General features: G+C 40.5%; 1 protein-coding gene across 4 annotated transcripts in view; it reads left to right on the top strand.

Annotated features, from left to right (window-relative positions):
* The window catches only part of FBLN1 (fibulin 1), an 83,139-nt gene that overhangs the window by 20,956 nt on the left and 38,739 nt on the right, over positions 1-23,444 (top strand). For all 4 annotated transcript variants that reach the window (XM_074872119.1, XM_074872118.1, XM_074872121.1 and 1 more), the window contains 9 exons: positions 3,542-3,677; positions 9,981-10,152; positions 13,238-13,297; positions 15,495-15,596; positions 16,555-16,692; positions 18,912-19,049; positions 21,373-21,516; positions 22,341-22,469; positions 22,975-23,100. In XM_074872119.1, the coding sequence (XP_074728220.1) occupies positions 3,542-3,677; positions 9,981-10,152; positions 13,238-13,297; positions 15,495-15,596; positions 16,555-16,692; positions 18,912-19,049; positions 21,373-21,516; positions 22,341-22,469; positions 22,975-23,100 (1,145 nt within the window). The remainder of the gene's footprint in view (positions 1-3,541; positions 3,678-9,980; positions 10,153-13,237; positions 13,298-15,494; positions 15,597-16,554; positions 16,693-18,911; positions 19,050-21,372; positions 21,517-22,340; positions 22,470-22,974; positions 23,101-23,444) is intronic.

Below are 23,444 nucleotides of genomic sequence, written 5' to 3'. Positions count from 1 at the left end.
GGCAGAGGGTAATGCAATTAGGCTGACAACAAAGACATTATTTTCAGAGCAAAGTTAAATTTTAATGCTTTTATGGAACAAAATAAAAGGAAAAATAGGTGATTGCGAAATCTGTGCTGGTTTAGGAGTGCATTCTCTGGGAAGGAGAATAATAAATGTGAAAGGATTGTGGAGGTAAATGCGCATGTAGGTTTTCAGCTGGAAATTTATTCCTTGAAAATCAGTAACATTGGTTAAATTGTAACAGGAAGTAAAAGAATATAAATTCTGAATATTATTTCTTAACTTGATTTATAATCAAATTACCTAGTAATGAAATTAATTTTAGATCAGCATCTGCAACTAAGAACAAAGGTTTTTTAAATGTCTGCGTGATTTCTGTTCACTGGTGAGCCACGAATAAAACCCATCGTTCAGAGATGCATGATTTGACCTGAAATATTCTAGGTGAATGTCAGTTATGAGGCCTCATGCTCCTAGAGATGCCGTATTTAGTGTTTTAAGGTTCCAGACATATTTTAAATACTTCCTTATTGCAATAAAGTTCTGTGGCACTCTTTTAATTGAAAATCAGAATATGGCAGATAAGGAAGAAGTAGCCTTTGGCTTTTTTAATTGTTAGGAGTAATTAAAAAAAAACAAAACACGGGAAAGTACTCCTTTACTTTCTCTCTTTTTATAGACCCATATTGTAAGCTGTCTATAGACATGAAGTTACTAGGAATGCTACGCAGGAAGAGTTGAAAGGTTTTACATGAAGAGACAAATCTAGATGTCCTAGTAGCCAGTAGAGATGGCTCCTTTACTGTGAAGTAGAAAGCAGGTATGTGTTATATTAGAGTCTAAGCCAGGGTTATATTAGAGTCTAAGTCAGGGAGACACAGATAATTTAGCAAAGATAGGGAGTGCTAGTCCTCATCTAAAGTCCTGGAGTCTGAAGAGCTTGCGGTGGTACGCTCTAGTGGCCATCAGCACGTGGAAGAGGATGGTCAGCTGGGCAAGCGAAGTTGCAGGTGGAAGACCAGCACTGTGCAGATTTTTCTAGCGTTTTTCTCTGCCATCTTTCAAGGTTTTCTACCTCTGTTACAGCCACATAAGTGTTTGCAGTCTCAAGCAATATTTGCTACCAGTGCAACTTCACTGTAGGATTTGGGCAATGAAGTGTGACTTTATTGTTATTGTTCTGAGAATGAACAAATGGTATTTTAATCTAGTTTTCAATTGATGTTTAATTCCTTATTACAGTTGGGGTGGGCCACATGACTTATGAATAGAGCTGTGGGAAACATTGTTAAGACACTTTTTTGTTTTGGTTGAAATTGCCAATTTGTCAGAGATTTCAAAGAGATGACTTGTATTTGAAAAAAAAACCCCACCACACTGGAAATCAAACAAATCTACTGAAAGACTGCTGGTGTGTGTTTGTTTGTTTGTCTGTGGCTAACATATCTAGCTCCTCACCAGGACTTGGAGGGCTAAAGGAGCTGGAAATTCTCAGCTCCCACACTCTTGGGTTTGAGGTTCAGGCTTTACAGGCTTCCAGAGTCCTGACAGTCAGACCACCCCAGAGCTGGGCAGGGAATGGAAATTCTGCTTCAGAGGGAATTTCAGCAACAAAAAAAGCTATATATTCTTCCAAACTGGAACTAAATCAAATATCAAAAACTTCATCTATTTTGCCAAATAAAGTTACTGTCCTGGGCTTAACTTCTTGCTATGACTTTAGAGTCTATTTTTGAATAATTTGTTCATGAACTTATCCTGGTTTTTGTTCCTATGCATTGAAGTCTCAGAGCTGTTTTTGTGCGAGTGAGAACTGCACAGTCAGACCGTTACAAACCCAATAAGTAAGAATCAGGAATCTTCAGGAATGTACCTTGACAACCTCACCCCACCAATATGCACAGAGATGCAGAATCTGAGCCCAGGACCCACATGTCCCCTGCTTTTAGTGGGCTGGACTGGATGGCCTGACCTTAGAGCTGAGGGAGTCCCTCGCCCCGCCTGGGAGCTGAAAGCTCATCCCATGGTCATCGAGAGGAGGGAAGCTCCTCCACAGGTGATGCTCGGGAATCTCAGATGACAGTAGGAGAAGCCTGTAGTTCAGTGGTGCAACTAACCCACCCCTCTTCCCCATACTTCCAAAATTTCCAACAGTGTTAATAAAGGATTTTTAAGAGTAAAGGGTATTGGTTTGCTGAATATACATTTTATGTATTTCTATGTAACCCTTGAAAAGATTTTACTCATCAGTTCAAATAACTAGAGTTGATGAAAAAAAAAAAAATGTATACTCTTAACAACAAAAAAGAATGTGTTCACTGTGTTGGTCTGTAAGATGTGTAAGATTTCCTGTGCTGATAAGTATAAAAGTGCATTTTTAGGGTATTTTTCTGCATTTCCTGTAGAGCTCTAACATATCAGGGCATGCCTTTTAGGTGCCCCTGTTCTGCTATAAATAGAATTTATCAGCTTGGGTTGCCTTTGGGATAGTTTCCCCCTAGCAACACAGGTAACATAGCGAAATTGGGTTATCACAAAACACATGGCTATGTTTATATCCTTGTATGTGTAACCTGATTTGTTACTCTTACAACTTTTTTTATCTGTTTCCCAGTGTCTGTTACAGGAGGTAGCGGTGGAAGAGCTTTAAATTGCAAGCTCCACCAACAATGCTACCCAACAAAGCAGAGTTACACATAAAAACAGAGTGGAGAGAGGGGAGATACCTCCTTCAGCAGGCTTTGCATTCAAGTGGCAGTAGGAACAGGAGTGGAGGAGTTCAAAGCCTCATCACGCAGATTTTTTTTTTTCCATGGGAAGGAGTTTTCAATTCATTCACTGAAACCAAGATAAAATAGAATAATTTTATGAGCAGTGGAACTAACAAAGCTGAGTGTCCTGCAGATTTTAATCCTGTCTCTGCGTCTTCCTGCTCTCTAATACTTTTCTCTCTCGTCTTTCTTCACCTCTTGCTTGCAATAGACTCTGTTCCTCACTCTGACTTTTGTTGGTATCGTCACTTCTCCCCATAGCTCCAGTTGTCTCACAGAGCAACACTCTGAGCTTCCTTCAACATGCTGTACCTGTTTGTGTGAGCAAGGGGCGGTGGGTGCGAGGGTGGGCTGGCCATGGCATTGAAGACTGTCACAATGTCTAGGGCCTGATTTCTCCCTTCTGTCAGTTGGAGCACCAACTTGCTTCTCGCCATCCTCTCTTCAGCCACCAGCTCTCACAGAACGTGCAAGAATGCACGTCCTGGAGACCTCGAGCCCTGTGGCAAACGCGGCTGAAGTTACCCATTTGCTTAAAGAAATTGTTAGGACAGACTGCAAGGTAGGCAGGCAGTTAAACTGTATTAAACATATCACCTAGACATTCTGCCTTCTCCTAGAGAATATTTTTAATTTGTAACGAAAATGTGTGCCCACAGGAACCTCTTTCCATGGGACTAGTACAAGTGCTAATTGTCAAAACTTGCATTATCTGTTCTTGACCTATATATGACCTTCTTCTCCCATTGCTTCTGTCCTTTTGTCAGCATGACTCAGGTACAGTGCTGCCGCAGCCAGCTGGAGAAGCAGTACTGTTCAGATGGGATTGAATTCGCCAACGTGCGTGAGGAGTGCGATTCACATATTGATAAAAACTCCACCTGTGAAGCTGAATACTTCAAGGTGAGACATCAGCTACTCCTGTTTGTCTTTAAGAAATGTTATTGACTGTCTCGATTGGTATTAAGGATTGACCCCGAAGGTCACCACACTCAGTTTGATGCACATAACCAGTTTTTTCCCCCCTACACCTCATGTCTCTGTTAAGGCTGTCCACTTTGAGCTTCTTTGAGAGAAACAGTTCCCCACTGAGTGAAGCAGACTGTCTGAATATATTTTAGCAGAAGCAGAGGGTAGAATGCAAAAGGGTGGAAACTCTTTTAACAGGTAATTGGCTAAGAAACTACTTTTGCATGAAGAGAACACATCAGTGCTGTAGGAGGGGATGGATGAGAAACTCCGACATGTTTCAGACTTTATCTTTGATGAGAGCTTCATGGCCTGGGGTCAAACTCAGTGGGTTTTACTTTTGGTGGTCCAAAGGGGTAAGACTGAAGTTAATCCTCCCAGCATACTTATAATTCCACCTTGTGCACGTGTCCTTAATTACCATGACTCCAATTTACAATCGAATGGAGACATCTGTAAGCTTACGATAATAGCAGTTGTTATTAGAATAAAAATGCCTATCGTTGGCATCTTTAGTTAATCTGTGCCCTGCCCTCTGCCTTTATTGCTATCTTTGTCTCTCTCTTTTCTTGAAAGGGAGCATAGTGTTTTTGGAAGAAGGTTCCATCAGTAAGATCATGACCTTGACCCAGTCACGAACAGCTCTGGTCTTGTTACAGATTTCTTTCAGTTGTGATGAAAATAGAGTAATTTTAATTCTTCCCCCTGCTCAAAGATGCTAAATGGTTTGGTTCATTCTGTTAAAAAAAATGTACTATATAGAAGATGGCAGACAACGTGTGACTCACAAGTTTCATATGTTTTCAAAACACTGGCTTGATCATGTTCCTGGCAGTAGGATGCTGCTGATGCCAGGGCTGTGAACTAACCCACATTCTTGCTACGAGTAGAAGGAAGATAACATGTGCTGATGAGGCTGGCATTGGTGGGTTGTCACAGACTGGTCTGCATGTGCAGCGTGATTTTGTCCCATGGTGGAGTGTGTCCCCCAAGGGGGACATATGTCACCCGTTGAGCACATTCAGGGTATGACCTGGAGATTCCTCTACGCAGCCTTTACTGTTAGGAAGCCTGTCCACCTCGATCTGAATGTGGCATGAAAAAATATTTAGCCCTCTGTGTCAGTGCTTTGAAGGGCTATGAACAAGGACTGTGATGGCGAGTACCTGCAGATCAAGTGCTTGCTGCCAGAGAGAGGTTTCTAACAGCAGCACTGTTTTAAACACATACCATGGGACAACGCTACCGCAGAATGTAACTGTTGAAGGAAACCCACTTTCCCATCGCCCTCTACAACTCCCTGAAAGGAGGGTGCAGAGAGGGGGGATGAGTCTCCTGAACCAGGGAACAAGCGCCAGGACAAGAGGGAATGGCCTCAAGCTGCGCCAGGGCAGGGTCAGACTGGCTCTTAGGAAGGATTTCTTTGCAGAAGGGGTTGTTGGGCGTTGGAATGGGCTGCCCAGGGCAGGGGGGGAGTCCCCATCCCTGGAGGGGTTGAAGAGTTGGGTTGAGCCAGCGCTGAGGGATCTGGTGGAGTTGAGAATGGTCAGTGTGAGGTCAGTGGTTGGACTGGATGATCTTCGAGGGCTTTTCCAACTGAGGTGATTCTGTGTTTCCCTGTGTGAGCTTGTCAGCATGAGGAAGAGGAGTTAATGATGCTGGTTTTTAGAATGGCCAGACTTTAAAGATGGCAGGTTTTCATGGTGACAGCTGTATTCTTAAACAAAATGGACTGGGCCTTGATCTCTGGCCCTGAGAATAAACGGTACAGCACAGCTCATGTCCTGTAACTGGTGGTTTTCCCCTGCAAAGCACCGTGCACGAGGGCTGTTAGGAACGCTCGCTAGACTGTGCTAACCCCAAATTATGTTTCAGCATTGAGAGGATGTTAGTTGCCATTAGAGCTTGCTAATATTTAAACATTACAGATGATTGCAGGACAATGCCTGAGCCCATACTCTGTCCCTGTTTAATTTACTGGTATAAACATAGTCAGTGTTACTTAATCTTTGTGAGCCACGTTCTCCTCCCCCACTCCCTAACAGGAATATCCTACACTTAATAACTGTACTGAGGGAGCTGTAGGAGTATCTTTATAGATAATCTCTTTGATCCATCATGGACATAGATGATTTATGATCTAGTATCAATGAACAATTCCTCCTTTCTTTTGTTGAATACATTTTGAATCTGATGACCTTGAGACATACAACGTATGTGACAATTGTGCCCTTGCCGTGCTAAGCAAGCTTCTGGGCTTGAATCTTATTTTGCCTGAGCTGGTCGGGTTTTGTTTAGTTTAGGTAGCATAGGGAATCTTTTGAATCTTCTTTGTTTCCTTCAAGGAAGCAGAAAGAGCAATTTAGTAATTCAATTAGTAGGATTAATCACAGTACTCTGCAGCAGATGAGGCAGCTAATATTCCTTTTGAATCCAAAACTCACAATTGGAAAGAAGATAAAAAGACCATATTTTGAAAACACTCGCCTCAGCTTTTACACTTGAGGGCGGTAGGCATAGGTAATGATGGGCATAATTTTACTCCTTTATTTTTTTGCAAGCATAGCTTTTCTTGCCTTGGAAAAAAGGATGCAAAATTAATCACTGATTTTTAAAATCTTCATCAAAAGACAGTAATCAATTTCCAGATTTGTCGCTGATACAGGAGATGTAGAAATGATTTTTTGAAAGTTTCTACCACAACAGCCCTGCAGAAAGGAGTGAATCTTGTAGAAATCTGACCTTCTTTAAGGTGCTCAGACATTTTCCCCCAAATTGTCATAGGCACTTTCTTTTTCCAAAGATCAAAATACAGCGCTATCTCCCCAGTTTTGTCAAGGATACTTTGGTTGTGTATATGAGGTGAGCACAAAAGTTTTATTGCTTTGAACTGTTGAACATATTTTTTATTTTTGTTCAGATCTTCAAAAGTTCTGAAAAAGTTCCCTGAGTTATTTGTGTTTTTTTCAGTCTGTTATTCATAACATTTACTAGTTTAGTCTGGATTTCAGCAAGTGAGAGACCTCTTGTGGACAAATACACAAAAGCAATGTTAAGACATAGTTCACTCTTCCCGATCTGGTAACTTAAATGGTGACATAAATAATAAAGAACTATTATAAAATTTAAGTAATTAAGAGAGCTTATTGATGAATGCAATTAGTGCTTTCTAATCCCACCAAAAATCTTCAAACTTCTCACATGTAACTGTTCCTTTCTTCCTGCCATCTTTATTTCTTTCTGTCAGAAGGGAAGGTAGAAGAGCAGCCAAGGGATCACAGGACTTCGAGTAGGACACAGCTTTCTATCCAAACACGATGATCAAGGCATGGCTTTGAAGCTGCACGGGCTTTTGCTAATAACAGGGGAGAGGCAAAGGAAAAAATGTTTGAGATTATTATCGGGATCACTTAAGAAGCAAAGGCTTACAGGCAGTGAAAGTGTGTAATAACAACTTGATCGTTAGGTTGTACCATCCATGAAGGCAGTGATGGTTCTAGTAAATGGGTGAATGGTCATTGCAAAATGCCTCCAGGCAGCTGGCAACCTTTGGGAAATGGCTGCAAACACATCAAGAACTGAACTAATATGGAGTCTAGACTGCACTCCAGATTAAAGGATCAAAGTCTTTCAGAATAGGCTAAGAACCCTGAAAAAATCAGTGTGAAAAAGGCAATGTTGAGATTAATCTTACCAGGATAGTGATAGTTATAATGACATGTTGCTTTGTGTCTTGGAATACCAGAGTGCTCAGTGAACGTGAGTTAAACTTGCCTTATAACTGCTGTTTTATTACCATTCCACAGTGGGAGAACTGAAAGGAAAGGTGACTTTCCAAGTTCATAGGTGAAATATGTGGAGACTTATGCAGGTCTACAGACTCCTGGGTGGGCTCTGAGCACAAGGCCATTATCAGCTTCTCCATCTTTTTTTCTTTAGTTGAACAGAAAATGTTAGGCTTTGGAACTGCCAGTGCAGAATCTTCTAGGGTCAATATTAAAAGCCAGTTACCATAAACATCAGTTAAGAAAACATTTTACACTTTCCATCTCTGGATCATTTTGGCTGTGGTATAGCAACATAAATTATTCTCATTATCAAGATGTTAAATCAAGATGCATCACACACAGTTAGAATAAATACGGGTTGGAGCGAATGGTTCAATGTGTACAATTATGTGAAATGAAGATACAGTTTCTTACAGACATTGCAAGACTTAGCAAGCTCTGTAGTTGAAGGTTCACGTTAGCTGGAGACAGAGGTCTTTCAAGTGGTGGCTCAACCTGGAAGAAATAAAGAACGTAAGGTTATTCAACACTTCAAGAATGGCAAGATTAATGATCGCTCTTTACAAAAAAAATCCAGAGAAACTCTGTAACTCCCAATTTGAGCATTGTGTGACAAAACAAAAGAATAGATGGAGTCAATTCATATGTCTAACAGTAGAAGCCAGTGAGGATATCCAGAAGTATATAATGTCAGAATTTGGCAAGGCGTCAGCTGTATTCAGTAACTTAAATAAGATTTGGTTATCAAAAATACGCAAGCTTAAGTCAATGAATCTTCAGCTCAGTTTTCATTTCTGTCTTCTAATATATGGTTGTGAAAATTGGAAATCTAACAAAATTGTAGACAGATGTTAAAAACTTTGAGAAGGATGCCTCAGGAAAATGTTAGATGAGTTAGAATAAATATTCAGAAATGTTACAATTCTTGGAAGAGATAATCAAATATTGATTTCTAAAGTCATCTGGAAAAGCCAGAAAAGATGGAAATATCCCAGTCATATTAGCGATGAAACCAGAGCATCTGCCACTGGATGGAAGTGGTTGGAGAACAGGTAAAAAAAGTGGGTAGTGAGGAACCATCCTACCAAACAGTAGTTAATAAGGGAAATCGTGTATCTTAACATTATGGTGGGCATGAAAACAACACCCCAGCACTGGCCGGGAGGGAAGAGTTCCTGCTGTACAGCATTCTGCAGCAGGGAAAGGATTCAGTTGTGTATTTAAAGGCAAAGTACAAAATAGCATGCTTACATACTTCAGAATGCTGTAAAGTGAAAACAGACTGAAGAAATAAGGAAAAAGGATTTTATTATTTTACTTTCATGCTGCTCTGGGTTTTAAAAGAACCTTTCACTGCAGTACAGAGAGAGAAATATATATAATACCTTATAAGGGAAAACTTACAGGCAGGGGTATATATCTCAGAGTAATGAAAGAAATTTAATAGTTGCCTTCTTTTCACTAGGTGTAAATTACAGAAATTTAGTTCAGTGTTATGTTATAGCCCATCTGCTCTGTTTAATGGCTCAGTCTATTTTCTTCAAGCAAAAAGGAGTGGAAGAATAATAAAATGAACAATAAAAGCTTAAATCTGCTTTTACATGACAGTAGCAATTGGCAGACACCAGTTCCAGAGAACCAAACATCTTTGCTGCTTTCTAACAGCAAGGAAGAAAACTGAATAACTCAGCAGTGTCCCCTCAATTTAAAATAAAAGGAAACCTCCGCAGGATTAACTTGTCTTGTGTTCATTTCTGTGGTGTATTCCAGGGCCGTAGTTCAGGAGGTCTGGAAGAGGCAGATCATGTTTCATTGCTGGAAGCCATGTCAGGACCGCGATGCTTTTAAATAATGTTTGACTATGTAGTCTGTTTTTCAGAGCAGAATAACTTCTCTTTATGACCTGTTAACACTAAACTTGGATGAATCATGTTTGTTGGCTTCTTTGTCTGTTAGTTCAGAGAGGGGTGCTTTTTGCTGGGAAGTCGAGTGGGCAGTTTAATTATAAACTGAGTCATGCACTTCATTGATCGTGTCCCATTTTGATTGAACTGAACATAAAAGAGAAGCAGAGGTGTTAAGAGTTCCCACTGTTCGCTGGTGTTTGAAACTGGGCTACGCAGCCAGGGAGCAATGAAATTCCTTATATATATGTGGACCATTCTGGTCCTTCACACGACCTTGCACAGACATTCACACATACACAGTATTTATGAGAACTGGGTCCAGGCTCTGTGCTTGGCTCTATGTAGGCCAGATACAGAGCTCAACTACAGATTAAAATGTCTGAGCCTAAGTATACCAGTTCTTAAAAAGTTTGCAGAAAAATGTCCATCAGTTTGCCAAGGTGAGATAACACTGTTGACACTACTGACAAAATTTGCATTGATTTGCTCAGGGCTGGGATATGACTTTTTCTTCTTTTTTTTTTTTTTTTTTTTTTTAACAGATATGTTGTTACTGTTGTTTGCTGGGAAAGGCTGCCCAAGTTCAAGGACAGAGTTGTGAACCCAACCCCAAGATAGGATACCAGTGTGGAATTGTCTTCAGAGCCTGCTGTGTGAAGGGTCAAGAAGGCATTGATGTGTCCATCAGCGATGATGCTCCGAAAAAGGAGCAAGGTATTTTATGTTGCAAATTGTAAAAAAGCAAGACACAAAATGATATGGGGTACAAGGAGTGCTTGTACTTTAAGTTATTTCTGTTGGAATTCCTCTAACTTGAGATCTTCTCTGAGTAAATTAATGATGCATGTTTTGTAGCTCATTTTTTTGGCTAGTGGTAGCTGGAACGTTGTGTACCACAGGAGGCTAAAAGAGCTGGGAAGTGGTCACTCAGTTCCTGGTGTCGGAACTTAACTATAAGACACATTATTTTGGCCACTAATGATCTTATCTTGGAGACTGAGTATAAGCTATTAATTTTTAATGGCATTTTACCCACTGATAAATTCTTGATTAAAAAGAAAATTGACAACTGATTCTTTTAATTGGATTTAAAAGCCAGATGGCCTTTGCCAGCTCAGCAGAATTCAGATGTTGCCTTTTGTGTGACAGGCCAATGTGTGTTTCAAATGCCCACAAACTGGGGCATTTGAAAGGCCTGGACTGTCTGGGAGAACGGAATGTTTCCGGGAAACATGGTATCTGCATTTCTTTTGACATTATCAGAAAAGAGGGGCATCTAGATGGCAGCAGCTCCTGATACTCTTCTCCGTACCCAGTCCACAGAGAGCTGAAGAGAATGAGTGTGGACAAACTGACCCTTACAGACCTGGGTTTGGGGTTCTTTTGCCTTTTTCACTTAGCAGGCAGACCTGAAATGCAGAAGAGTCATGCTGTGTAGTGTTGCCTCCTTCATGGGCAGTTGAGCACTGAAGACATGCCTGCTGGCTAGCAGATCACCAGTGACAGATTTTGGGAGACATTGTCCTAATCAATCACTTAAACCCAACCCCCACCACAAAAGCTTGCATTGGTCTGCTTGAGCCAATGTGTTACCAGACTTGTTTCAGGTCTTTCAAACTTGGCTTATGTCAGCGTACACCCTTATTGAGAAACATTTAGAAATGCCCTGCCTGTTTCTTTGTTTGAAGAATTCTCCTTGACAGGAGAATTCCCCTTGTCCATTAGCACTGGCTGAAGTGACTGGACTGGAAGACACCTTGTACTTAGACCACTCTGCTAATAACAAAAAATTTGCAGACTCAGTATGCCTGCATGACATGAGAAATATATCAACATCTGAAAATCCAGAATCGTGAGCACAGTGTACAGTATTTCCCCACTTACCCTTGTGGGCGAGTGGCACATATAATAACCTTTATGCATATGGATAGTATGGTTAGTGTGGCACACATAGTAACCATTATGCATTGCAAAGATGGGTCTGTGTCAACAAGCAGGGCAGGACAATGTTCTCATCATTAAACTAAGAAGCAAGCAGGTGGTTGAACATATGTCATATATCCCTATCGACAGTAAAAATTGCCTGTAGAAAGGCAGAGCAAGCAACGTGAACAGACACCTTTGTTAGTCGTGAAGGGGAGATCAGTCTCCATTTCGTGAGGCAGCTTCTTGGACTAGCACCTTTTGTTTGTGTTAGGTTAATGGTTGACTAGATGATCTTCAAGATCTTTTCCAACCTAGGTGATTCTGTGACAGCAAGGCATGCAAGGCATACTGCTGCAAACTGACTCCCTGTGTAACGTTTCTTAGTCACATAAAGAGTAACCTCTGGTACTCTGTCCCCAGAGACCTCTACAAAATCAGACCAGACTTGGGCAAACTGATTTCATTAGCTTCTGTGTGACCCCTGTGGCTTGAGGCCACCCCTCGATGACTGGGTTCAATTTTTGGGCCCCTCACTCCAAAAAGGCCATTGAATGACTTGAGCGTGTCCAGAGAAGGGCAACGGAGCTGGTGCAGGGTCTGGAGCACAGGTCTGATGGGGAGCGGCTGAGGGAACTGGGGGGGTTTAGTCTGGAGAAGAGGAGGCTGAGGGGAGACCTCATGGCCCTCTACAACTCCCTGAAAGGAGGGTGCAGAGAGGGGGGATGAGTCTCTTGACCCAAGGAACAAGCGCCAGGACAAGAGGGAATGGCCTCAAGCTGCGCCAGGGCAGGGTCAGACTGGCTCTTAGGAAGTATTTCTTTGCAGAAGGGGTTGTTGGGCGTTGGAATGGGCTGCCCAGGGCAGGGGGGGAGTCCCCATCCCTGGAGGGGTTGAAGAGTTGGGTTGAGCCAGCTCTGAGGGATCTGGTGGAGTTGAGAACGGTCAGTGTGAGGTTAATGGTTGGACTGGATGGTCTTCAAGGGCTTTTCCACCCGAGATGATTCTGTGATTCTGTGAATGTACCAACCCAGCTGTGTGCCACTGCACAAACACTTGCTTTCACATCCGTGATGTATTGTTCACTTGTAAGCGACTGCTGGTTGAAGAGGCTTACAAACAATCACTGAAATGAGATGAAGTTTCCTATTCCATAACCAGAGAATTTTGAGATTCTGTTTTTACACATCTCACTACTAACCTACCATCTCCCCTGCGTTCAAAGTGGCAGGATTGGTGGAAGTCCATTAGCTAGTCCTTTGGGCAAGCAGTGGGTTCAGGCAGTGGATGTATTCAGCCCTTCCACGTCCTCCAGGTGGAGAGGAAGAACTCTCAGGACACATGCACGTAGTAGAAGTACCGCTGATCAAAACTCTTTGAGTTAAGGTATATGAAGTACATTTGAAAGAATGCCATAAGTAGGTGCCCAAAACTTGGGTGTGGAGTTCTTTTTGGAACGAAGTCTAAATAAATAACTGAGGTTAATCTGATTTTCATTAAAACTGTGAGTACCCCAAGCTACTATAAAGTCAGTGGAAGTCAAGCATGCCTCAACAACATGTCTTATGAAAATGAGGTTAAGTTCTGGTTAAAAGCCTAATGTTAAGAACCTGCATTTGAAAATCTCAGCCCATACGTAATCTGTGATCATAGCGTGACTTTCATATTGAATCAGTCAGATGGAAAATGCCCCATGGCCATGTGCATTTGAATGTCAAATTTAAGTATGAAATAGCTGTAAAATATGTAAATAATACTCTTTAATTTTGTCCTGGTTTATCCAAAGGCCTGGTCTGAGCCCCGTCCCAAGCAAGCAGCTTTTTACTGTGAGAAGAAAAGTGCTTTCTCCTGTAACGCCTGTCTCTCCTCTTTTTAGTTGAAATTTCAAAGGAGGAACTAGACCAAGAAGATCCTTATCTGCATGATGGCTGCAGAGGTAAGTCAGGTGACTAGTCCTGTTAGCCAGCTCTTTTGTGATCATCTCCAATAAAAGTGAAGCAAACTTAGATCTAGAGATTAGCCAAAACCATTTGCCTAGGCTAGTTATGGGTAGAAACAACAGAATGAAGATCCTTTCTAAGAAATGGTAGGCCATTATGTGGTGCCTCAATAGTTCTTAAGTACAAGTACATTGTCTCCCTTAGTGGTGTTCATCTTACCCAACCGGAGCTTAGACTATACATATAACTTTTATTTAACTTGTAGTGGATAATACCTCAGAGGTGTTACCCATGGAGCACTCTGGATTCTTCAGAACGTGGGGATCGTATGTTAAACGTGCATTCTTTTATCCTTCTCTTGGGGTGATCACAGCGATTGAATATGAAATGAAACTTGTTTCCTTTTGAGATGCATCACCTGAAAAAAAGGAAGAAAAGCGGCTATTGTCCTCATTAGTCAGGCCGTTCTGCCTCCTGGGAAGAATGTGTTATTGGGATATTGTTCTGCTAAGTATTCTGATTTATTGCTTGTCACATGTGATTTACATGTCTATAAACTTAAACCAGCAGTGATTTATTATTTTCTGCAAGCATTTCAGAACTAAGTAATGTATTTAGGATAAAATCAATTTAATAGACTTATATTCCAGTTGAGAGATGATTTACTGTGCTACATATTGTATAGCTATTACACTCCAGAGAGGATGGAAATGTCTGCTAGGTCATTAGCTAGTCAAAGCCAACACTGCCTCTTCTCCTTTTCTCCAGCTGCTAATTACAAGAGATGACATAGAAAAATGTGTTATATATTTTCCTAGCATTATTTCTTTATGTAATCAGTTGTGCATTTGTCAGTTAATCAGCTGCCTGCAAGAGATGGATTGGTATGACTAATTACAAATTAGTTTCTGTCTACAGTATATTTTCTGATAAACTTGGCACGCCAGGATTACTTCTGATTTTCCAAACTTCACCAATGGAAACTTAGATTTCCTAGGCAGTGGAAATTTCAGCAGTTGGTTTTGGAGCACCTTCATGGTATATGAGGAAATTAATTCTGTTCTTCCAACACCTCCACAATAGGTTTTATTGTGGCTGACAGGAGCTCACAGTATTAGCAGAGGTTCAGAAAGCGGTAGCTGTCCATCTCAACCACAAGACGTGGTTCCTTCTAATGTCATTGCCTTTGCCAGTACTGAGTACAGACCTAATTTTCTGTGGTGTATTAATGGCCCTGTCCTCATTAGAAATTGTGGCACTTAAAAAAAATTACTTTAATTCACTCAAAAGTTTAAACTATTACATCTGCATTTGCCCACATTGATTGTGCTTATCTCAGACCTTTTGTTTAACACCCGTTCAGCCATTCTGAAAAATGGAAGAAGACAGGTTCTATTTGTACTAAGAATATCAACATTCTTACAGCGAATAGTTGGAAATATATAATCTTTTCTCTATTGTGAGAATATTAATTTTTTTAATATTTATTTTTTGACAAGATCAGAAAAAGTGAGTTTTCTTAATGATGAGCCAAATCTTGTGTGAATTTCCTATAGTATTCTCTCTTTCTGTCTGCCCAAATAACCCCAGCTCTCTTTCATATCCTTTGTGACTCCTGCACACACCTCACTAGGTCGTTAGTACTGCAGTAGTAAGTCTTGGTTCCTTCAGGTTCTCTGAAGCCTTTGTCACCCACAGTACCCTCTTGTCCCTTACGTGTTTCCTGCCTGCTGAGTAGGAAAAGAGCACATGCTATAGCTAATTCAGGAGTGTGGTCCTAATAGTGATGGGCTAAAAATAAAGCCAAATGCAGCTGATAGTGAAAATGTTTCACTAACTTATGGTGATGCATCTTGTCTTCCTTGTTTTAGAGTAATCACCAGACAAAGTTTTAACTTCCCAGCCAAAACCTGAGGAGGTGTCTGAGTTCATCAGCATTTTCCCTTCTAACAATAATGGGCTATGAGCGACTCCTTAATTTACTTCCTTCTTGTATTCATTTTTAGAGCTAAAAGAATCCAGGGATTACAAACACTTCTTTCAGTATTTAGCCCTTTCCTTCTTTTGTGTATGTGTGTGTTTAGTTATCTGCTTTTCTAAATAAATCAGCAAGCATCCTGGAAATTAATGGTTTGTTTCAGTTCCTGTGAAGACACTCTTTATTATATAACACTTCTTAAAATATCCATCTAGGTGGTGGTCCCTGCTCTCAGCAGTGCAGAGACACAGGATCCAGTTATGTCTGCTCCTGCTTTGTTGGGTATCAGCTTCAGCCAGATGGTGTCAACTGTGAAGGTAAAAGAAATAAAACCATTGGCTCGATTATCAACGTCCTTGTTTTAAAAGAGCAAGAATAGATAAAAAAAGATCCAGACAGAAGAGATCAGAATATGCTTATGCCAGCTGGGGAAGGACATGAGATCGTAAAAAGTTGATTTAAACAGAGTGTTGGAATGAGAGTTGTAGGAAAATGGAGTTAGGAAAGAATCAGTAGAAGAGATGGAGGATTTAGAGTGGAGAAGAGGCAGAAGATCTTGACTTTATTGTTCTCTTTTATAATAGTAGGTAGTAATTGATAAGGCAGGTGGAGTAGAGTAGGATTCTTCATCTTGTTAATTGACTGACAGAAAGGATGAAAGTTTTGGATCTCGTGAGTGGCGTGGGAATAGTCAAGGGGGAATAATTGTTAAGTTTCTCCCATAAGAAGAACTAAAGGGAGATCAGATGAAATGGGTTCAGGTCGAGCTCATCGCACTTGACTTCAGACGTGCAGTGTAGACGTCTGCTTCTGCGCTAGTCAGCCGAGGCTCCTTTTGTCGCTACCCGAGAGAAACAAGCACTTCCAGGGCACAGTTCATCTTGCCTGTTCTGTGTAGCTATTCTAGGATGAACAGCGTTACCCAACAGGAGTGCCCTTTTCTGTCATTAACTGAAAAGGGAGTTTAGGTAAGTAGCTCAGATCCAACCTTCATAATATAAAATAGGTATTGATGATAGGTCAGATTAACGCTAGCCTAGCGTGAAACATAAAAAGGAAGAACTTTTACATTTGATACACATGGATGCCAAATTTTCTTATGCATTCAAAGAGAAAATGAAAAAAATTCACAAAAGAAATGTCTATCAAGTAGGAAGTTGCAACTTGTGTCTTGAGTCCCATATGTTGGTGGGAGGCAGAACAAAGGAAGGATTTCTGCAAGTTTCATGTTTCATATTTACTCTCTCTTTCTTTAAATAATTTTGCATATTCTAGATATTAATGAGTGTATCACTGGGACGCACAGCTGTGGGATTGGACAAACCTGTGTCAATACATTAGGATCCTTTCGCTGTCAGCGGGACACGAGCTGTGGAACTGGTTATGAACTAACGGATGACAGTCGTTGCAAAGGTACGTCCTGTGCAGAGAAACTGAAATCTTCTAGACTTAAATAAAAAAATAAGTACATCATCATGTCATGCTTTTTTACTTTTGGTAAATACACATGTAAGCTGTAGTTACACAGGGACACGCAGACAGTCCTAGTTCTTCTGGGACAGTAGTTTTCTACCTGTCACCTTGCAGATACCAGATCAGACTGTCTGTGGAATACTACATAGACTTCCAGGAGAGATAACTACATTCATTTTACACTGACAATAGGAGCTGGTATGGGGACTGAAAGAGTTTATTTTGAAGGCCCAGCACTCACGCTATACACGTTTTTCTGGTGGTTCCTTCTGGCTAGTTCTAGTCTGGTCCTATGAATTGGTTGCTCATTAGTGAGTGGAGTGCCTAAGTCCTGCTCCTGAGGCGTCCCTAATGGTTTAATTTCACCTGAAAGAATCAAGGTTGCACACTTTGACGTGTGAAATGAAGTGTGGCAGGTGGAGTGGCCAGGTGACTCAATTTGAAAATTCTAAGGTAAATGCATCTTTTAAAAAAAATAAGCCTTTATCCTCAGGAGGTTTAAATTTGTTACAATGGGATTCATTTCTTAATCACAACGTTCTGAAGGATTCTAAAATGAAAAAGAGTTAAAAGCACTGTTCTTGACTGGCTGTGCTTGAAGACAAGGGTAATAGTCTGTTTTTTTACTAAAGAAGTGCCTGATTTCAAGTTGCATCTAGCTCAGAGTACATTGTTATGTGCATCCATAACTTCACCTGACACGCTGCCTTCGCAGAGGTGTAGATTAGCAGCAAACTCCATTTGATGTGGAACTGGTTTCCACTATGAGAAAGTCTGTTCCCCCAGAGCTTAGAATTGTTTATAAACAGACCAATTTCATTCCACTGAGCAAATTAACTCAACCAAAATTCTGGGTAAGGTTTTATTGTAGGAACTGATCAGTGATGAATAATAGATTGAATAAAAAAGCTGATGAACAAACTCCAGTGCAAAACCTGCAGAACATACAGACAGTGCTTTTCAAAGTATCATGGTCTAACTTTGATCCCTTTGAAGTAAAATTTCTGCTGATTTGAATTACATGAGATTTAGGCCAACAAATAGCTTCCCAGCAAGTATTAACAATCTTTCTCCGGTGGAAAAAAAGGAGTACAGACAGTAAATTATGCATGCCATTAACATTAGAAATGTCTTATCTGGATAAGATATGTTAATAATGTTAATTACCAATGTTATGTTAATAGCAATGAAGATACAAAATGATTAATCTTCATATATGATTTTTAAATGCCAAGTAAAATGACTGAGGTGTGCAACATGTAGAACCCTGCTGTACCCAATTCAGTATTAACCCATCCTAAACTTATCAGAGACTCCACAATCATTAAAGTTTCACAAAGTTCTAGGCATAAGCAATTGCATCTACTGTTGTGTCAACTGCATAAATGGAAAAGCTGAGACATCCTATTGCTAGAAAGTTTCTGTATTTTACTCGCTTTAGGAGATTTCATCCCATTGCAAGGTGGCAAACATTAAATTTTAGTTGCTTTTATGTGGACAGCGTTACACTCATGAATTAAATTCATGAATTTAGCCCTTGTCTGCTTTATCTGAACCGTAATTTATTCACAAATATTTATTGTCTATTCTGAACTGGAATGGAATATTAAAGTGAGCAGAAATCATATTTATATGTGCATTTTAATGCACAATAATCAAGGATATTGCAAGCCTTAATATGGATGAGAATCAAGGCCAATTAATTGATTTATGAAAGAAATAGACAATGTCTGCTCTGGATGTAAGGTTAAAATTAAAATTGCACTTGGACTTATAACTACGTCTTACTGACTTCAGAGCTGAGCCCATGTACAAGCACACTGCTGAATCAAGGCAGACCACTGCTGAACGTGATGCTTCGGGTGCTCTATAATAATTCTGAATTATTTAGTTGTGAGAACTAAATTTGTAAAGCATAACACACACATCCCATAATGTTAATAACCAAATAATAAAAACCTTAACCTATTTTACTTGTTTTTACTGAGATTCTGTTTGAGACAGTAGGTCAGATTGATCCTGGCTCACTGCATTGAGTCACATGAAGGCACGCTGGGGATTAATCTGTGTGACATTTGTAACTCATGTCGTATGTTTTCAATGTGATGAAAAAGCTTCTGTCCGACTCCTGCTAACAATTTTTTTTTGTGATGTACCAGATATTGACGAATGTGAGACTGGTACTCATAACTGCCCCCCCGATTTTATCTGTCAGAATACTCCAGGATCTTTCCGTTGCCGACCCAAGCTACAGTGCATGAATGGGTTTATACAAGATGCGCTAGGCAACTGTATTGGTAAGACATATTCTTATCTCAGTGAATACTTAAGTCTTGGCTGTGAGATAAGTTCTGGTTTCACTGGGTGAGTTCTGAGCTTCTCAAGTGATTCTTCATGCATCTATGCATTGCTCTGCTGTATGTTTTTTCTGCTCCTTTAAAGGCGGGCTTGGTCCCACAGGTAAGATTTACAGCCAACAACCATTTAAATAAAAGACTTAAATACTAGATCTCTATTTTTAATGAGATTTGGTTACCTAAGGCACTTAGCTGCATTTGAACGTTTTCCTTAAGTCTTTGGGTATTTTATCCGAAACAAAATTTGTAAAAAATTCATGATACGTTTTACCTCCCTCTATCCAAAAGGTTTTAGCTAAAGCTTAGTGTAAAAAGCTGTAATTTATGACATCCTCTGTAACACGCTTTGTTGCCATTAGTATGCATGGTTTGACAGGTATGCAGGTCTTTCCAGACCTGTTCCCTGTTAGTTATAGCCTATCAAGAATCTTACTGTGTATGAGAATGATGGGCCAGTTATAACACACTGTGGAGAGGAGTTTTATTTTAAAGACTGATTACATCTGTCTTGTTTCCAAGAGTCCTACAAAACAGAATTATAACCTTTATATAAATATGTTAGAATTACTGGTTTTCAGCAGACTCTAAATGGAATTGTCTAACATGACCTACAAATCTATCAGCTATTCCCTTCTGTAGTATTTTCAAGTCTCAACTTAACTTTGAATTCCCCCATCGGCGTAGCGTGTCTCAGACTCGTGGAACTGGCTGAGCAGCAGCAGCTGCCAAGTCGAGCTCATTGTCAACCCCTCGTTCTCCCGACCACATCATACCCTGTAGTGCCGAAATCTGACACGGGAAACGCCGAGACTGAAAACAAAATTGCAGCCTTTAAAATGAAGGGGGCCAGTGCTTGTGCACAACAAGCCTTTTGAAGATGTCTATCTGCCATAGCTAGCACCAGGGCCACGGCAGTTAGGAGTTACCTTGCCTTCACTGATATTAATAAAGCCACATCAATTTGCAGCAGCAATAGTTATGTCCCCTAAAATGCATTTGCTCAAAATATTTACTGAAGCAATTTCACAGGCTGATTTTACACGCTGAATGAAATGCTGCCCTATGTGGTGCTGAGGGGAAAAAGTATGAAAACTTTCCTGTCTTTCCAGTAAATTGAAAATTTTACACTCTAGTGAGCTGGGATAGGCCTGGCTGAAATGTTTCACATTATACTACATCCCCTTCTCCATCTTCAGATAGCAAACATTTTGCAAGCTGGTTGCTGTGCTTAATACCATACCATAGCAACTGGAAAGAGTAGGTCTTCAATAGTTAACAGCACCACTGTGTAAAGTCATGGTAATATCCCAGTGAAGCAGTTGGGAAAATTTGAGGCAGAGAAGTACTCACACGAAGCTGGACTTTTCTGAAGGTTATGGGATGCAAGCCCCTACTCCCAGAAGTGGTGACGCTCCTACAGGCTGGCGTCTAAGTCATATCAACATTTCCAGGTAGCAAAGGCTGCCTCAGTACCTCCTGTAGCCACAGATTCCCGACTCTGAAACTCCTGTTCTCCAGACTAATAGTACATGCTAACCTCGCCTTCTTGGCTAGATACACTGCACCAGATCATGCTCTAATACGGCTTAGTCTCATCTCGTTACATTTTCTGAGAATTTACTTCATAGTGGGTTCTTACCAAGCAAAGGTTATCTTTGTCACAAAGTGATATGTTGTCCGGTTTGTAAAAAACAAGACATATGTTTGATGGATGGTAGAGGGCTGCATAGTCTTGTGAATACAGAAATAAGCTATTCACATTCTTATGATTATATGGACAGCTTACCCTAAGACAAGGTAAAGTATTCATGGTGAATACCTGTGAGCAGTAGTTTATCCCTCTGGAAAAATGGTGCCAGTTACTACCTATGTGAGCACGTACTACCAAATAGCTCATTCACTGTGAGCCACAACCCCCAGGCTGCAGCAAAACTGGTTGAGCTGGTGAACTGAATTGTTGATCATCCCTTTGTATGTTTAGGGGAGACTTTCAAAGGCTTTTAAACAAATACAAGTTCTATACCCAGTTGCCACTGCGTATCAGTGGGATTTGGGCCTCTCATACCCATCCCGATCTTCACCCTGGAAGCGTTATATTGGTGAAGCTAAATGGCACGAATAGTTGTATTCTCCCATGGGCAGAACTTTTCAAACTGTGAAGGATTTCATCAGGATGTAAACCTCTGAAGTGTTACATAAGGAAAGCCTCTTACCTTAAACATCTTCAGACAGCAAATAGTTACAGTGACTTGTTCTTTTGTAGATATCAACGAATGCCTGAGCACCAACATGCCATGCCCAGCTGGGCAGATATGTATTAACACTGATGGCTCATATACCTGCCAGCGTATCTCCCCCAGCTGTGGCCGAGGTTATCATCTCAATGAAGACGGAACAAGATGTGTAGGTAAGTAGCAGTTTGGAAGAAAAAAGAGTTTGAAGAAAATAAGTCACAGCTATCGTTTATGTTGACCAGTTTCTTGCACTTTGCCCAAGTTTTTCTCATTCCTACAGTCAATTCTTGATCCTGTTCTTTCCCTCATGGCAGTCCCAACAAGTGAAAAATGACAAGGATCCACTGCTTGTCCTTCATATAACTCATGAAACCCTATATTCTGAGGGGAAATGAAAATCACCGCGCCAAAATGGCATTGTCTGTGGCTATATTAGCGTATTGGAGCGATGCTGTGTGGTCTCAAATCTCCTCAACAGAGAGGTATAACACGAGGCCCACTTAATGTCCCACAGAAGCCACTCAAGTAATGTTGAAAGGCATATATGCCTTTGGCTGGCTTTTAACTAACGCGGCTTCTGCAAAGAGAGGTATTTTTGCCTGTGTTTTCCATTTTTGTAAATGGCTTAACAAAGCTCTACTGACTGTGGGCCTCTGGCATCTTACACTAGCTGAAGGTCTGAGCCATGAATACTGAATGTGCATAATAAAACAATTTTACACCCGATTTCCTCCAAAGATTGTCTGATTTCCTGATTTCTTTTCCTTCCCAAGTCCATCAATAATAACAGGACACCTGAGAGATAACCTGCTTCAGTAAGAATAGTTTAGATTTGTGACTATCTTCTTGTAGAAGCTGAGAGCTAGATCAAAATCCTGCTTTCTGTTTCAAAACGCTTTATAACTCCGAGGGGACACTGAAATATGTTAACATGTTGCTCTTCTCTCAACTTGCGTGCTCAGAAGTGTGCTTTCAATCATTTCTCTCCTTTTTTTAGATGTGGATGAGTGCTCATCCTCTAATCAGCCTTGTGGAGAAGGACATGTTTGTATAAATGCCCCAGGCAATTACCGTTGTGAGTGCAAATCTGGGTATTCTTTTGATGTCATCAGTAGAACTTGTATTGGTAAGTTGCACCTATTGACTCAGATACATGCAGCCATGGCATTTTAAAAAATGATCCCGTGTAAAGAATGTTATTGCTCTCTGCATAACCTCTTTCATCTGAATGTAAAATTGACTGCTATATTATTTGTATAAATCTAATGCCGTATTAAAGAGCTGCTGATACTTCAAAGGAAGCTGTATTAGTAGTGTCAACATGTTATCTGTTACCCTGTTAAAAGGTAAGATTATGAAAGTGTGTGTAATTGTTTTCTGTGATATTTTTATATGCACCTACAGCAAAACATTCCTTTGGAAGATCAAAGCAACTTTCTTCTTTATAGATCTAATTCAATTATGCACTGAGCTGCTTCTAAAAGAGCATTTTGAGCAAGTCCTTCCCTCTCTAGTGTGAAATTCAGATCTGGAAAATAAAAATCAAACTTTTATGACCACGTTCTCGTCCAGACTACTACTGCAGTGAAGCCAGCCAAGACATAGACCTCTCTCTCTGTTTATCATTGCAGATATCAATGAATGCAGACGCTACCCGGGCCGCCTTTGTGCTCACAAGTGTGAGAATACTCCTGGTTCCTATTACTGCACTTGTACTATGGGATTCAAACTTTCAACTGATGGCAGGTCATGTGAAGGTACAGCTGTCATATACTTTGGCTATATAGTGTGAGATACAGCTCATTGTTTTTTTTTTTTTTTTTTTTTTTTATTTCCATTTGATTTTAGCTTGTAAGACTGCACTGGAATGGCATGAGAAATCAACCCAGCAACGGTCTCTTTGACTGCATGAATGCTGTTATGATTAATCAAGGCCACTGTAGCCCACAGTTCAAATATATTGCCCTGAGGCTGGATCGTGCAGAGGTGTATGGGTCTGCATTTACTGCATTTTGAAGGCTGATTCAATTAGATCAGGTTGAAGACCTTCCAAACCAGCCTTGCTGATATCCAGACATAAAAATGCAAGTGTGGTCCTAAA

Source organism: Strix uralensis, chromosome 5 (genome assembly GCF_047716275.1).
Source record: "Strix uralensis isolate ZFMK-TIS-50842 chromosome 5, bStrUra1, whole genome shotgun sequence".
NCBI classification, from domain to species: Eukaryota; Metazoa; Chordata; class Aves; order Strigiformes; family Strigidae; genus Strix; species Strix uralensis.
This window is presented reverse-complemented; position numbering and strand designations above follow the sequence as displayed.